Genomic DNA, 18,281 nt, shown 5'->3' with positions numbered 1-18,281 from the left:
ATTTAGCCCCAAAAGTTCCCAAGGCTTTATTATATTTAAATTTGAGTTCAGCACCATACAAAACTGCTAAATACACATACACAGAAAACTTTCGATACATATGGTAAAAAAGTCCCAAAAATGGAGTGTTTTTATTAGCCCTAAAACGCCCATGGGGAGCACCTTAGAAGTATAGACAAACAAAATTATATAGAAAACAGTTAGTTACAACTTTTCAGAAAGTTTTATAAAAATCTAAGGCATCAATTTTTTTAATAAGCACAAAAGTGTCAATTTTAGCCATTTTAACCCGGAAGGCATCCCAAGGGGTGCAACCCGAGTTTTTCCAGAAAAGGGTGAATTTACAGGTTTAGCCTCTTTTGTTAGGGGACAAAAAAGTAATGCTTTCCTAATTTACATACATGTTATTGTCTTTCAAACAATTCGTTTGGTAGCACAAAGAGAATATTCTCTAATGGGCTAGGAAATTAGAGCTCAATCCAAGTTCATGTTATGCAGAAGACTTTAAATTTGATGCTCCTTAATACTCGGCATTATGAGATTAAGATTACAAGAAAGTTTAGTAATCCTAAGAAAAAGATTGATTTCAGCGTAGTAGCTAATGAAAAGGGAACCTATAGGTCGCCCTCGACTATAAAAGACTTATTTTCTTTTGCTTATTTATCTCATTGTCTTTTGTCTTCAAGATTTTGTTTGACAATTTTTTTTAAAGTTTATGGCGAGGAAATGAATACAAATCAGTTTCAGTTTCTTTGGAGTATTATTAAGGGTTTTGAGTGGGTATTATATGATGACAACCTCCAATTGGAAAACTTAAATATTCAAATAATTACATATTTATATGGAATTTGATCCATAGCATTAGACATCAATAAAGCAAATTCTATGAATTTTAGTTTCTTCTGAAGTCACTTTAAGCTTAAGCCTTAAATTTTTAAAAGCCACATCATATAATAAATATTAATAAAAATATAAAAATAATTGTCTGAGTTTATCCTTCGCAGTGAATCTGCACTGAATTTCTTCCACCATCAAATTTGATCAGGGAGAAATCTGTTGGTTTGAGATGTTGGTGTAATTGTGCTTTTTCCTTAATAAATACTGAATAATCTATATCACACATACATGTCTACAGCTAGATTATACAGGTATATATTAATTAATAACATATGTAGTCGCTTGACTCTCAAAATTCTTTGTGTTAGAAATACATTTTATGGTAAAATGATAATTGAGTAGTCATATGATTCTCAACTAATTATGTTTAAAAGAAAGATACTTCTGATAAAGAACATTAAAAATCTCCAAACCTGAAATTAAATTAAATCAGTTGCTAGGTTTGCTGACATAATTGGTTGGGTCATTCTACCGCACCAGAAAGTACCTCACATCTGCTGAATCTACCTATATAAGAATCAGATATGCCCTAAGATGGACTACTGCTGGCACATGTAGTGAGATGTCATTCAGATTAGTCCAGTGGAGAATGGACGCTTGTCTTCTATATAGCCTTTTTTCTCACAGAGGAGACGTTGCTAGTTTTTCTATACGCTGTTAATATTCATATGGTATGTGCCGACTGCATTCAAATCTCGGGATACAACATTTACAACAAGAACTATTTTAGCTGCCAAAACTGCCAAGAATGTTCAATTTGTTCTGTGTGTACTTAAAAACAAATTGAACTTCCATGAGCAGAGTTTCTTTACAGATTTCCCACCTATAGGACATAATACCATGCAGCTGCCTTCCAGATGATTACAACGTGGTCATTTCGAAGTCAAATGTCGATAAATATCTATCGTACCTTCTTTTAATCCTTGTTCGTGTCATGCAACAGACTTTAAACTTGATAGTTGATGCATTTTACACTCGGTATTATAAGATTAAGATTAAAAGTAAATAATCCTACTTTCGAGATGAGTACAACTTGGTCACTTTCAAGCCAAATATCAATAAATATCTATCGTGCTGTCTTTGTAAATAATCAAATTCTACCCATCCACCCCATATTTCTCGAGTCTCTCATAGTATGTTTATTATCCATACAACACACTCATTGACCCTTATGTTCGAGTGGCTTCTCACCTGTGATCTTGGTAAGTAGTCATTAGTATTTAGCAAAAAATATATTTTCTGAAAATTCTGTTTGAAAATATATTTAGATCCAAAATATTTTTTGTATAGGCTTAATTAATTTTACTCATAAATGGTATGACCCACAGCATTATAAAAAAAAATCGGACATTCACCTCAAGCCTGAAATGAGTAAAGAACCACGTTTATAGGTAGAAGCAAAAGAGGTATGAATTATGCAAAAATCAATGAATGATATTGCCGTGTCTCTTATTTGTAAGCTCGGCCATATTATGGGGGACAATCATGCAATAATAAAGATGAAAAAAAAATAAGGGAGTGGGGAGATAAATCAAGTTATTCATTCCTGGTGAATTTGGCAGAAGACTGGTTGAGTTTAGACCCCCTCCCCCCTTAGCCCAGCCAACTGATTCCACTTATAGATGTACTGATCAAAAGATCAGAGAAAAATCCATGACTCACACTCAACTGGCTTGTTTTCCATGCTCTATAGTTTAACTGATTTATTATACCTTGTTCTCTACCAGATCTAGCCATTAATCAAATGTTTTAAAATCACTTTGTTTGCAGGTAGTTCAGTCAGAATTTACCAAGTTAATCTACTTTATTTCCTAACTTTTGTTATTCTTCAAAAGATCTGAGTAATAAAATTGTAATGCTTTTATAATCAAGGCAACAGACTTTGGTGGCCATTTTTAATCAGAATATTTATATCATATATAATATTTAGACGAAGCAGTAAAAGTCTTTTGTTTTTACCTTTCATTCATTTTACATTTTGTTTGCTATTCGGGGAATATTTATCGCCGACAAAAAAAAAAAACTCACACACAGAGAAACAATTTTTTTAATGTTTTCTAAGAGCTATACAAGTACATAATTACGTCAATGCTATCATGAATTTATTTTAATTTCTTGATTTAAGATTTGTTCCCCATTCTATTGTAATTATTTCCCTTGATTTTACCCACATTTTTTTAAACAAATATCGTATCGTCTCTCGTATTTTGATATTCATTCTGGATCCATTAATAATTTTGATGTAACACAGAGTTTTCAATTTATAACAATGATTGAGGTTGTTTATGCAGAAAATTTATGTGATTTGTATCCTTGTGTTGGACGTTTGAAATCTTTGGTATATTGAATACATTTGATGATACTATAAGTACATCTTAACAAAGAACCATTTGGTTTTAAAATGTAATAAGCTATATATTAATGAGATTTCAATATATATTAATGAGATTTCAAAATGTATTAATGACATTTTCAAATGAATTAATGAGATTTTAAAATGTGATAAGCTATATATTAATGAGATTTTAAAATGTGATAAGTTATATATTAATGAGATTTTAAAATGTGATAACCTATATATTAATGAGATTTCAAAATGTGATAGGCTATATATTAATGAGATTTCAAAATGTGATAGGCTATATATTAATGAGATTTCAAAATGTGATAAGCTATATATGAATGAGATTTCCAAATGTGATAAGCTATATATTTATGAGATTTCCAAATGTGATAAACTATATATTTATGAGATTTCCAAATGTGATAAGCTATATATTTATGAGATTTCCAAATGTGATAAGCTATATATTAATGAGATTTCCAAATGTGATAAGCTATATATTAATGAGATTTCAAAATGTGATAAGCTATATATTAATGAGATTTCCAAATGTGATAAGCTATATATTAATGAGATTTCAAAATGTGATAAGCTATATATTAATGAGATGTCGGAATGCAATAGTTGATCTTTTTCTTTTAGCAAAGTGCCCTTTATTAATACCTAAAAGCCAATTAAGGATAAGTTAATGAATTTTCAAGTGGACAGGGAGACATTAGTTACGATAGTCATAATTTGTTTATTTAAGATGCCTCAGCAAAAAATTGTTGACATTGGACTTGAAAACGACCATGTTCTAGTTGACTGCAAAGCAACCCTATAGTATTATGTTCCACAACGGGTAGTTATAGGAAAGAAACTTTTGTGATAGAAATACACAGAGAAAAAGAAATTATTGATTCTGATTGTAGCTTGAAGAGTTTTTGTTGTGAATGTTTTGCGAGGAAACCATAGATTGAAGCTCATTTAAGCAAGCACCGTTATGAAACAACGAAAAAGTTTCACGGTCCGTAATAATAGAAAGTTCCCATGGTTTTAAAGCATATCTTAAATAATAAACTACCTGTATTAACCCAGCATTGCTCGGGATTCATTACATTAAAATTTGTGTGGTAAACATAGCTGCGTTTTTTAATCACCCACTTTTTGCTAAGTTTAGTATCCAATTCCAAGTTAAATCCAGTTTTAATTTAATAAAAAACAGGCAAAATTTAAGTTTGAAAAACAAAAATAAATAGAACGACACAGTCAACAATCTAGCATTGTTTAAATTACAAATTAGCCATGCATTCGTTTATTTCAAAAAAAAAGATGAGAAAACATAACAAGTATACACGGAACATCAAATGTTATATATTGTCAGAAGAATAAGTTATTATTTTTAGGTAATAATTTAAGACTGTATATATATACACACGCATATATTATACATGACCAGACTGCCGTACCTGATCAGGTATTTTTAAGCAAATTGTAATGAAAAATGTTAATTTACTGCAAATGAAACAACAATAACAAAAGAAAATCCACTAGTCAGAATCAAATTTGATTTGTTAGGTTAAATGCTCTTCAAGTTCAGCTCTTCAAATCTGGTCGACATGTTTATATATTAGACTAGCCTGGGTGCCCAGCATAGCCGGGGTATTTGTAGGTCTAAAAAGAAAAAAATAAGTGGTAATAGGCAGCCAGGCAGACAGGCTCGAACCCGTGACGCAAAAGCAGAAAAGAAAGTGAAAGAAAACCTGACGTCTTACCGCTACGCCATGACGCTACCGGAAGTATTAAATGTTCAAATTAAACATGGTCAATCAAAAAGATGACTTGCTGTTAAACCTTGCACAAAGGTTGTTTTTAATGTGGGAGAAAAGCAGCTCCCCCCCCCCAAAAAAAAGGGGGCACTCAGGCAGTATCCAAATAAACAGTAATTGTCTCAGTATGAAGGTTTCCCTACATTGATCAAGGACCAATTACAGACCAGATACTACCCGGCCAGAAGGCCAGGCGGTTGTGGTTGCATCTAATTAGTTTTGCTTTATTTATACGAAAAAGACAAACAAACACTCAAAACAAGGAATTTTTTTAAACTCGATCAAAAAAAATAAAAATAAATAAAAGATAGAAACGATGTCCATTTGCGAATCTGAGATATTACGATTTATGAAGTATAATAACACTTGTCCTGAAATCTAACCGATGTGAGAACCCCAACGCAAAAGCCTTTCGTGGGCATACACAAACGTGTGCGCCAATTTTGCCTTTTATATATTAGACTTGCCGGGTGTTTGTAGGTGTGTGTGTGTGTGTGTGTGTAGGAACAAAAAAGTGAAGGAGGAAAAAAAAGTTCTGATAAGCAGGTAGGCTTGAGGAAAAGGTGGAAAAGAACGTAAAAGAAAGCGTGATATAATATCGCAATGCTAAGAGGGCAGAGAAGTGAAAATCGTCAAATTTAAACGATTAAAAAACACAGATGCATAAACGAACGTCTGCTTTTCTAGGTCAAACATCACTGCTATTTTTTCTTTTTTTTTTTTTTTACGGATGGGAGTCTATCAATACTCTTTCCACTCCTTCTTGATATTCCGATAGCCGTTCTTACCATGAGGAGTTGAGGGTGTCTATTCCGAAAGCCGTTTATAACATCAGGACGTTTTAAGTTGGGCAACAACAGCAAGAACAACAACAACAACAACAACCGTACTGTAACTTTACTCGAGGCGGGGGGGGGCGTTTCCACCGAGCAACGCCGGTTAGCGGGTACTGCGTATATATATATATATATATATATATATATATATATATATATATATATATATATATATATATATATATATATATATATATATATATATATAAGATGTTTTGTTGTTTTTTTAGCGATATCAACAGCTTCGAAACGTTATTTATTTTTTCGCTACCTTAGCGTTTTTAAAGAGATATAAGCTCTTTTTGTTATTCATATATACGAATGTGTTGTCCTTATTTTTATGGTACATATTTATTTATTGTTTATTAAATAATATTAAGTGCATAAAAGGTATACGCATGGACATGCATGTTTCTCTCTCTCCCTCTCTTTGTATGTATATATATATATATATATATATATATATATATATATATATATATATATATATGGTAAAATAAATAAAATAGCGAAACTGAAGCAAAATACGGATATGAATCTAGCTATAAATAATGTGCTTTTTAAACTTTCAAATCTTAAGAAGTGCAAGTTTAAATAGTAAATAATATTTTTATTACAGCCATACACCAAATAAAACATGCAAAATGTAAGTGTGAGCCACCTTCATATTTGTAAATTGCATTTCGATTCACTAATAAAAAATATTTAATTATTTTATAGGTTTCAAAATGCTGTCCATTACGGAACTTGCTAAGTGCTAATTCTCAAACAAGCTTATTAAAGGTATTTATTTTACTTTTATCTACGACGAGATTTCTACATTTTTAGTTAATGGTATTAATTATTTATCCTATTGTTTTTATATAAAGTTTTTTTCTCTATTCAGAAAAGATGGTTTTAATTCCTTATTTGTCTGTATAATTTTGCATTTTTATTTTGTTTTAATGTCAAACAATTGGTAGGTTACTAGTGTCAAACTCAATAAAAATACATCAAGTCTCCTTAGGCATTTAAGTCGTAAATATTAGATAATAAACGTAATAGAATACTATAATTTATTTTATTCTTACCTGGACGTTAGCAATGGGCTCATACCAAAATATTAGAACTAGTTTACCTGCAACTAAATAAAAAATCTTCTTTTCCCAAGAGAATTTGTCCTGCTAGTTTTATTTGTTTATTAATCTCTCTCTGAATTTTTGTTATCTTGGACGACAGTGTCAGAAAAATGCATTTAGTTAAATACAAGTGGGTAGAAAACAACCAAAATTAAGCCCGAAATAGCCGATGTTATACTCTAAAAGAAGATCTCCATCAGTTTATGTTTCAGAATTTCGGAAATCCTGATTGATACGTTGTAATATTTCGATTATTTGGACTGTCATTCATTGGATGTTATTCTCGCGCTATAACTTTTGAGGTTCTTCGAGTGGTCGATATCAAATTCTGGAATCTTTACAGCATTTCGAATGGAACGCTTTATTCAATCCACATGCGTAGCATGCTGAATTCTCGTGAGTCATGACCGGATTGAAGTTTTAAATAATTTATAATTATTAGTATCGGCTGTACGAAGGATTGAACCTCCAAGTTCCACAAGGCTGTAACTTAAGACTGATTATCCTTAGCACTTTTATCCATTGCAAGCATAAAGATTCCAGAGTTTGACAAGATGGACCTTAAGAAGACCCAAGGTTATATCGGCCAAAATATTGTGAGAATTACATCCAAGATGAGAGCAGTAGTTTGAATAGTCCAAATAATACATCTTGAGAGTTGTGACAGCAATTGGTCACTAACTTCAACTCTACCAACGACAGACGGAGAGAAATAGATGGACTCATTTTTATGTTTAAGGTACTGACAATTATGAATGCATATATAAGGAGTTGAACTGTTTAAACATTTGCATTAAAGAAAACTCTAGCTTGAATTGTCATTTATCATACTTGCTTAAGCGCGAGGTAACATCAAGTTTATAATTTATTTCATATGTCAATAGAGAAATATGAGTTGGATTTAAACATTTTTATTACTAGAAACATTCATGAGAAAAACCAAGAGCATATACAGCACATAGTATAACAAAATGGTGCCCCATTTTAATCCTGATCAGAGTCAACGTCGCTTAACTTCGGTGATCTGACAGGAACTAATATGTCAACATGATTATGCTGTATATAAGATGGAGTATTGCTGTCATATATTGAGACTCATTTTTGACTTGCTAGAATACAAAACCGACTTCTTGTCCCTACAACCTCTTTCATGCAAGATATTCCTTGCCTCTCTCTATCATTATTTTCATAAATGCTCCCCCCCTCTCTCTCTCTCTCTACTAAAAGCAAAACAAAACTCCCATGAACATTGTGCTGGTAGAACAAAATACCACAAGTCTACTTCCCAGCTGACTAGAACATGGCCCTCTTCCAAAAATATTTGTTGAACTGTTTCCTTATATTATCAATTCCTTTTAAATAATCTTTTGTCCTTTCCATTCATTTTTTCAATCATCTCTCAGTGGTGACCATCATCCAACTGATGAGCTTTTAAATCCTTATCCTTAAGTGGCCTCCTGGACTTGATGTGATGACCAATCATATATATACATATACATACATACACACACACACACATATATATTAGCAGGTAGAACCAATGTTTCTCCATATTAAATAAGTATTAACGAAGGATCCACATTTCAAATACTTTTATCATCAAAATCAAATCGATTGATTGCCTGCTCTAGTCAGAGACCCACCGCAGTACAGGAGGAGGAAACTTCAAATGCCTCCCTGCAGTGACTTAGTCCACAATACAATTCTAGTCTATATCGCACTGTAGAGAACCTACTGTTGATTTATAAAATTATTTTTATATAATAACTTGAATTAAAGTTTAAAATGCAAACGTCAATTATCATGGTTCAACTGTGCTGTAAAATGAAATATTCATTTCAAACGCGCTCATGTCATAAAAGAACCTGCTTGTATGGTGATAAAACTTCTCAAATAGACTTGCGATTTTAAGCTGTATAAAGGTGTTAACTTTGATCAAGTAGACTTTGGTAAGTAGACAATGCAGGGTGTCAGCAGCTTCCATAAGTCTCGCTTCTCCTAGTTTGTCTCTTAATCTTCATTTAGAATGAGTGATTTTTCTGACAAACGGAGAAGAAAAAGCTGTATTCTAGGTCGGCAGTATCTTTGTGTGAGCAGTTGCCTGAGATGTTAGAAATTTTCTGTTTCTTTTTCTATCCTTGTAACCATGTCATTAATAATGATGCTGGAGGTAAACGTTTTACTGGGCTAACGTTATCCACCTGAAAGTCAGGGATCCGAACCTTGGATTAACCACTAAGGAGGCCGTCCTATTAGCAGGTGCAAAGTACTGGGGCTGCTGTATTGCCATTTGGTGAATGGATTCTGGATCATGCAGCTTTACCTTATCATGGTCTACAAAAATATATATATTTCTTCACTTCTTTTTCTCCTTTACTTTCTCTGCCCTGCTCTAACCAAATGTATCGACCTAGTCCATAAATCCTAAAACTCCATCATGAAAAATCTCCTAGAAAATAAACGATTAAACTCAGACCTCCAACTTCCAACGTAACCCCCCCCCCACTACCATGTCTTCTTCTCCAACATCAGGGGTCTACATTCTAACCTTTCAGAGGTTGAAATCCAATTACAGGAGACCAAACCAGAACTATTCTTCCTAAGTGAAACGACTGTTTCCCTAGATGAGTTCGTAATTAAAAAATATTCTAATGTAACACCTAAATCTTACCCCCAAATCACTATGGGCATGGAATAGGTGTCTACATTAGAAATGGCTTCCCATGTGGTACGGACATTTTCAGAAAAGACTCTAAATTGCCATATATGTGCTTTCGGAATGCACTTGCTTACACCACTGCATTTATATTTGCCCTCTATCGTTCCCATAACAGTGGAGTTACTATCTTTAAGAGCATATCTGAGAAAATGGTCTGTCTGCTCATCCTTTGGCTAACATTCACGTTTGTGGAGACGTCAATGTTCACAATGTTGAATGGTTAGCCCACTTAAAACAGATGATGAGAGGACGTTCTGTTACAATTTCTCCATTGCCTATAATCTAACTCAGATTGTTCATGAATCAACCCGTGTTCCCAAGACTGATAGTCCGTATGTTTCCTAGACCTTTTTCTCACAACTTACCCTGAGCTATGTTCATCTCCTGTTCTGTCCCCACTGCGATCTTCCAACAACTCGGTTGTCTCAATTAAGATAAAAACAAAATGTAATAAGTCCTCCGTAATACCTCTCCATTGTATATAATATTGATACTCTATGGCTGACTGAGATAGCTTTCATACATTTATATCAGATCTATCTCTGTGTTCTATGTTTAAAAAGTGTGTGTCTTCCATAGTATCAGATCTGATGGAATGGTTAATTATAGATGTAGACCACTTCATGCCCTTCAAAAATTTTCCAGCAGAAACCTAACAGCCAGCCATGGTTCTTTCCAGAATGTGCTGCTGCCATTGCGTACAGAAATAACTATTTCCATTGCTTCCAACATAATAGATGAGACTAAAGTCGCTTTCAGAACTACCAGCAATCACTGTAAAAGAGTAATAAAGAACATAAGAGAGTGGTATGCTCAGTCCATCATGTTCAAAGTAGCTGAGCAATGACTTGGTTCTCGCCAATTTTGGCAAATAACAAACAAGTCCTGAATAAAAGCGTGTGCTCTATCCTAACCATCATCAATCGATCTGAGGTAATCTTGTCAGCATCGAATAAAACCAAACTACTTTGCAGATAATTCTACCTTATGCGATCAGGGCCGCCAATGCCCCCGTATTTCCTTCTGTGTCTGAAAACATGCTATGCGACATACAAATATCTGTTCGTGATGTTGCCAAGCTAATCAAAAACCTTGATTCCAGTAAATCAACTGGCTTTGATGACATTCCTATTATAGTGCTCAAAAAGCTTCAACCAGAACTAGCACCCATACTTACAAAGCTGTTTAAGCGTTGTCTTTATGAGAAATGCTTTCCAACACCCTAGAAAACCTCATCAGTATGTGCCGTTTTAAAAATTCAAGTAATCTATCATCTCCAATAAGTCTCTTGTGCGTCATGAGTAAGTTGCTGGAATCTGTGTTAAACAGAGAAGTAGTCAACCACCTCAGCAAAAAATCTCCGCAGTGACATGCAATATGGCTTCCTTCTGCTAGATCTATAACAGGTGTGCTAAAAATTATGTCTCATAGGATTAGCGAATCTCATGGTAAAGGCTTCCTTTTTAGAGCAATTGCTCTTGACATATCAAAGGGCGTTGATAGGGTATGGCATAAATGTCTACTCTAAAAATATCCAGCTATACCATAGCTGGATATGTCTTTTCAATTATTAAATCATTTCTCTCTGATAGGTTCATATCATAAGACTAGTAATTGATGGGCAGAAATCATAAGTTCACAGTATTAATGCTGAAGTCCCTCAGCGGTCCCTCCTGGGCCTAACTCTCTTCTGGAAATGTAAATTCATGGTTATTGAGCTTAATTAAAATTAATTATTGAAATTTATTTCTTCATAATTATATGTACATATATATTAATTATATTAAATATATATATATATATATATATATATATATATATATACATAATATACTAATGTATGCATTTATTTAAGTTATAATGCACGATAGAATAAAATTTATATCAATGTTTACACAAACAAAAAACTTTGATAAAAAATTTGTCTCTGATAATCTCTGGTGAAATCTCTTTTAATAAGCACTATTGAATTATGTGTTTAAAAGTAGATAACTTTGATAGAAAAAACTGTTATTAATTGTGTAAAATATTTTTTTCTTTTGTTTCCTTTTCATTATTAGGCTCCAGACTTCTTGATGCAACTCGATATCTCATATACACAGCGAAATTTGAAAAAGAAAAACAAAAAACCAAAAAAACTGGAAACCAACATTGAAATAAAAGGAAAAAAAACTGACTGCAGAATCAAGAGAGTAAAGTTCTACCTTGGGAATCTAAGAAGTCATGAAGAAAACCATGATCCATAATGTCATTTTGACCCTTAATACAAATTATCGAAATCAAATTGCATGATTAATGCAGCAATTATCGTCATTACTGAGAAAATTAATGTTTTCGAGTTAACTGCAAATTCAGAAACTATCAATCCTCTATTAATTAAGATAATTAAATCCCTTATCTCTGAATTAATATATTAATTAGCTGATGCTTTTATTGCTACAAATTGTTTCTCTCAATTAGAGCTGGTAATTTGCGACATGATGTCGTATTTTCTTTGATTATTCTCTTCTTTTCTTTTTATCTGCTGTTAATTGGAGCTATTTTTATCATTTTTCTATTTTCAATATTCTTTATAATTTTTGTCTTTGCAATATTTTTGAAGAGCCCAATCCCAATTGAATTCAAGACAAAATGATTCCCATGTTTTGTATGCAAGTTTAAAAAAATAAACAGTTTTTGTTGGATATTCATTTGTTCTTTATTGTTCTTTTTGTAATTTCATTGATCTTTTTTTTCTTTTATTTTTGATGTTTAGTTTATAGTGTGAAAGCAATACTTTCCATAGTTTTTAATAGCATTACTGCAACTATTTTCTGATAAACAAGGATTTTTGTGTGTAGCGAAGTGTTAAAAATAAATTAGATATATAGTGAAACAAATGTCAGGAATATTAGCATGCAATAATTAAAGATGTATGCAATGATCATTTTCATCTATTCTCTATCAATCTGCATGATTATCTATATACTAGGTTGACAAGAATGTTCTTGCGGAATTTTTAATTTTGATTTAAAATTATGTGTTTTCAAAAATGTTTTCGTTAAACTACCTTTACTTTGTATACAATTTATAGAAGTGTTTTCCCCACTGTCTAATTGTTTCAATTAAAATCGTTTTAAAACAATCATGCCTTCTTTTCAGAAAGTTAAATACAAAATGGTAAAAAAAAGTAAATTCGAACAATTTAATTTCAATTCAAGCTAGACTGAAAAGCTGCTAAAACAGCTCGCGATATCAGCGAAGTGCTTGGCTCGAGAACCACTACTAAACGTACAACACAATGGTGGTGTGAGAAATTTCGTGGCGGTGATGAGACTCTTGAAAATGATGAGCATTATGGTCAAGCATCGGATGTTTACAACGATCAATTAAGAGCTTTAGTTGGAACCAATCTATGCACAACTGTTCGAGAACTTGCTTCTGAATTAGATGTAATGTATACGACGCTTTCCAACCACTTCAGAGATTGGAAAGACAGCAAAAAAACTTGATGAATGGATGCCTCACAAATTGAGCGACAACCAGAAGAAACGCTTTATGAAGTGTTATCTTCCGTTCTTTTACACAACAAGAACGACCCATTTCTTGATCAGGTTATGACTTGCGATGGAAAGTAGGTTCTTTATGACAACTGGCGACACTTAGCTTAGTGTTTAGACGTTGACAAAACTCTACAACACTTCCCGAAGCCAGAGTTGCACCAAAAGAAGGTCATTATAATTGTCTAGTGGTTTGAGGTTGGTCTCATCTATCACAGATTTTGAATGCAGACGAAACCATTACAGCAGAGAAGTACTATTAACAAATGGGTGTAATGCATCAGAAACTTCGACAACAACACCCAGCATTAGTAAACAGTAAAACCTCAATTCTCCTCCACGACAATGTCCAACCACACATTGCTAAACTGACCCTGCAGAAGTTGAACGAATTGGGCTACGAAATTCTGCCTCACCTGCCATACTCTCCAGACCTCTCACCTACTGACTACCACTTTTTCAAGCGTCTCAAGAACTTTTTGCTTTGGTAATGCTTAGAAAACTTAAACAATATCAAAAACGCCTTTAACGACTTCATCGCCACCAGAACGCAACGTTTTTACATTACTACATAAATACACTTGTTTTGCGCTTGTAAAAATGCATTGATTCTGATGGTACTTATCTAGATTAATAATTTTTTTGCCTCAGGCGAGATATGTTCATCTGAATTTAAAAGTTAAACACCGCATTAACTTTCTTGTGAACCTTATAGTATCTCAGTAGATATTCAAATAAGTCTAGAGCTTTCTACGCACATACACACACACATATATATGGTTATATAAAGTTAGGTATATGTATTTAGTTCTATGTACAGAGTTATCTCCTAAACTAACGAATGTAGCATTAAGCAATATATTAAATAACATGGTCACATTATATTTTTATAAATTTTAACATTCAGGTGGTGCATGTATATAAAGTTCGGTTTGTGTATGTATATATATATATATATATATATATATATATATATATATATATATTACAGAATAAACTCCTAAACTAATGAACCGGTCATTATGAATATTTAATTATATATTCTTGACAACAAAATAACCTAAGCACATAATTTTTATTAAATTTTAATATTTAGTGTGTGCATGTATATAAAGTGAGGTATCTGTGTATCTCTCTGGATAAATTTATTTTTGTGCATATATATATATATATATATATATATATATATATATATAGTCTGAGGAAGCTACAGACGGACAAAAAAACGGTCAGGTAGCTGAAACAATAATATAACTTAACAGAAAGATACAGTAATAAAAAATAAAACGCATATTTGCTCTACAACAGTATTGAGCACTTTCTTCAGTTTTTATTAATTACCATTTCTACAATATATATATATATATATATATATATATATATATATATATATATCTTCTCTTCTTCTATCTATCTATCTATCTATCTATCTTCTTCTATCTATTCTATCCATGTTCTTCTATCTATCTATCTATCTATATATATATATATATATAAATAAATAAAATGAACTCATTTTACCCATGTGAGTTTGACCTTAATAGGATTAAAAATCACGACATTACATTTAAATGTAATGTCCCCACACTTCAGCATAGGATCTGAGGTGTGCTATAGGCCTACTACCCTTACAGTTCCTTGATATTCGTACATTTCTATATTTTTTCCGGTGAGAGTTCACTACCACAATCGGTTAGAATCAATGGAAGTTGTAAAATCTTTTCTCTCTATTCGATTAATACTCCGCCCGTGACCACTTAACACCGCAGCGGATCCGTCCACAGGGGTATATACGAGAAACACCGGTTTGAGTTCTTAGTTGCTTAAAAAAATATGGATTGGCATTTTTCCATCGGGTGAAACGCGACTTTACATTCCAGTTATTCTGTGGGTTACTTGTGCCATTTTATAAATTTCTTCTTTCTTTTTTTCACTTTTTTCCCTCCCTTTATATTTTTTCTCTTTTTGTAGATGGGTGGGGGTTGCGATTCGAAGGATTAATTAAACGAAACGAACTAATATTGGATTCTAGTTTTTACAAGCAACTTTAGCAGTCAGCCGCCAGCGTTCTTAAAATCTTGCACCGATTAGTCACTTTAATATTTTATTTACTGCTGACTTCCTATTTTCGGATTAGTTACTTATTCATTATTTATTTCTATACATTGCATTTCTGAGAGTTTCATTAGTACAATTACTACTACGCTATCGATATTGGAATCAGACGACATTCAAATTGGTTAACAGCGACCAACATTAAAAAAAAATAAAAAGCACGGTCAGTTTTCTCGCTTAATTTATTCATTTTTTTTTTCTTTTTCATGAAACAAAGAAAAATAAATAAATAAAATCTAATAAACATATTTTCATTATACACGGTAAGTTTATTTTTTTTTAATTTTGTTTTTCCATTTAAAAAAATAAATTAGATTTAAATAAACATATTTGCATTTTATGCGGTAACTTTTTTTGGGGGGGGTCCTTTTTTTTCCTTTTTTTCCTTTGGTATTATTTCACGTTCGTTTTGTTTTTATTCCTTTCAATTTTACGCGTCATATATTAGCTAAACCAGGGCGGGGGCATCTATAAATATAAAAACTAAAATGTGTGTGTGTGTGGGTGTGTGTGTGTGGGTGTGTGTGTGTGGGTGTTCCTTCATCCTAAACTCGGTCTCCTCCTGCTACTACGACAATGACGTCATGTTTGACCTAGAAAACGTTGACGTTAGTTTCAACCACCTGCAAGTGTTTTTAAAGGGTTAATTTTATCCGTTCTCAATTGTGTATCTCTTTGGCGTAGAGATAACGTGTCAGCATTTTTTTCTGCCTTAGCCTCGATGCTTCGGGTTCGAGCCTGTCTTCTTACCTAAACCTTTTTTCCTTTTTTACACCTTTTTTTCCTTTTCTTCCTTTACATTTGTTCGCGGTTTTGCTTTGTTTTGGTTTTTCCAATTTTTTATAACATCATGTTTTTTTATAATATTAAAACAGCCCCCCTCCTACATACACACCTCCAAACACCCGGGCAACGCCGGATACCCCCGCTAGTATATATATATATATATATATATATATATATAATTATTGGTTAAAATCTCCTGGGGAAACTTCTATTGAATTTTACATTCTTGACATAGCATATTGTAGAAAGATCACAATTATACTATCGCTAAATGTTTATAAACTCAAAGCCATTGATAAAATCAGCAGTAAATATGGTATATGTATGGTGTAATAAAATTAACAGCATAATTAATGATAGCTAAAACAATTCCCTACTAAGAAAAATATATAAAAGTTGCTTTTTGGACGAGTATATGTGAAGTTAAATGAAAAGACATCCATTTCTATGAATCCAACTTGTTTCTTTTTCAATAAAGACTGGCAATATATACATATATATATATATATAGAGAGAGATACATGACAAAAAGATCTTATAATATTCTTTCAAATTTTTGTTAATGTAGATGCCACTAATGTTATAAATGGATTAAAATAGAGAGAGACATGAAAAAAATGAGAGCGAATTGACTATAAAAAAATTATGAACAGGGCTTGAATATCCTTTACTGAGTCGATAAAGGAAATATAATAGCACTGCAAGTATGATGACTGAAAGTGGTATAATTTTCTGAAATTGTCATCTATTCAACCAAGAGCCCCCCTCCCTCTCTCTTAAAACATGTATACATTAGCCTTTAAGCGAAAAATTCTAAAGATGGTTTATCATATTTGAATGAAACCAAACAATCATCGCAAGTTGCTTCATATTCGTGGATGTAAAAATTTGGGGATAAGGCATTATGTTTTCGAAAGTACAGAGCTTACTTAATGGTCCAAGCATTAGTACAAGAATGGCAACTTTTTTATTTTGAAAATATTCTTTTTACATATTATTGGCAGTCTTTTGCTAATTTTCTTAATCTATTCTAAAGAATATTTTCTTACTTTACACACACACACACACACACACACACACACACACACACACACACAGTAGGAACTTATGAAAATATATATGACAATTAAGCTACACAAAGGTTCCAACGTTTCATTTCATCCTCATAACGACTTTTCAGTTAAAATGCAAGTCCTTACAAAGAGGAAATGTGATGTGGAAAATTTTGTGTAGCCGTATTACGAGATACAAGGGGCGTGCAATAAATAATGCCGCTGACCCACTTTCAGTTATCTGATCTACCTGAAATTTTGCATGTACAGTGATTTATATCTCTACGGGTTGTGTGGTAAATTACAGCTCTGAACTAATTGAGATTTCTGCTTTACAGGTGTTTGAACTGAGTCAGGTGTGAAATGGAGTCTGTTGAATGTCGAGCAGTGATCCAGTTTTTGTATTTGAAAGGATGCACACCACAGGAGACTTTTGATGAAATGAAAGAAACTTATGGTGATAATGCCCCATCATATGACCTTGTAAAACGCTTGCAACGTGAATTCAAACATGGCCGGAAGTCTGTGGAAACATCTCCCAGACCTGGTCGCCCCACTTCTGCCATTGATGAGGAATCTGTTCGTCATGTTGAGGCTGCCATTTTGGAAGATCGGCGCATTACTATTCGCCAAATAGCCCAACATGTCAAGATTCGTACAGGGTCTGTGGAAACTATCATTCATGACCATATGCATAAGGTGTCTGCCAGATAGATTTCCAAGTTGCTCACACCATTCCAGAAGTGAGAACGCGTCGTGTGCTCGAGGATGAATTTGGAGATGTGCCAAAAAGATGAGTCAAAGTTTTTCAAATGACCGATTACACAGGATGAAACCTGGGTCCATCACTATGATCCAGAGATCAAAGCCTAGTAAATGCAGTGGAAGCACTTGGACTCACCACCTCCAAAGAAGGCAAGGGTGCAGCCCTCCACTGGCAAGGTCATGCTCACAGTCTTTTGGGACCAGGACGGAGTAGTGATGACAGATTTCCCGGCAAAGTGTACCACAATTACAGGATCCTATTATGCTTAACTTTTGAGGAAATTAAGGGAAGCTATCAAAAT

At 32.9% G+C, this 18,281-nt stretch overlaps 1 protein-coding gene across 17 annotated transcripts in view; it reads left to right on the top strand.

The window, feature by feature from the left end:
• Positions 1–12,412, top strand: part of LOC145284706 (uncharacterized) — a 2,222,015-nt gene extending 2,209,603 nt beyond the window's left edge. For all 17 annotated transcript variants that reach the window (XM_080133597.1, XM_080133600.1, XM_080133596.1 and 14 more), the window contains 2 exons: positions 6,606–6,668; positions 11,783–12,412. In XM_080133597.1, coding sequence (XP_079989723.1) covers positions 6,606–6,646 — 41 coding nt within the window. In that variant the 3' untranslated portion in view covers positions 6,647–6,668; positions 11,783–12,412. The remainder of the gene's footprint in view (positions 1–6,605; positions 6,669–11,782) is intronic.
• Positions 12,413–18,281: the final 5,869 nt, after the last annotated feature.

Source organism: Euprymna scolopes, chromosome 9, assembly GCF_053919585.1.
Source record: "Euprymna scolopes isolate OS-2025 chromosome 9, ASM5391958v1, whole genome shotgun sequence".
NCBI classification, from domain to species: Eukaryota; Metazoa; Mollusca; class Cephalopoda; order Sepiida; family Sepiolidae; genus Euprymna; species Euprymna scolopes.
This window is presented reverse-complemented; position numbering and strand designations above follow the sequence as displayed.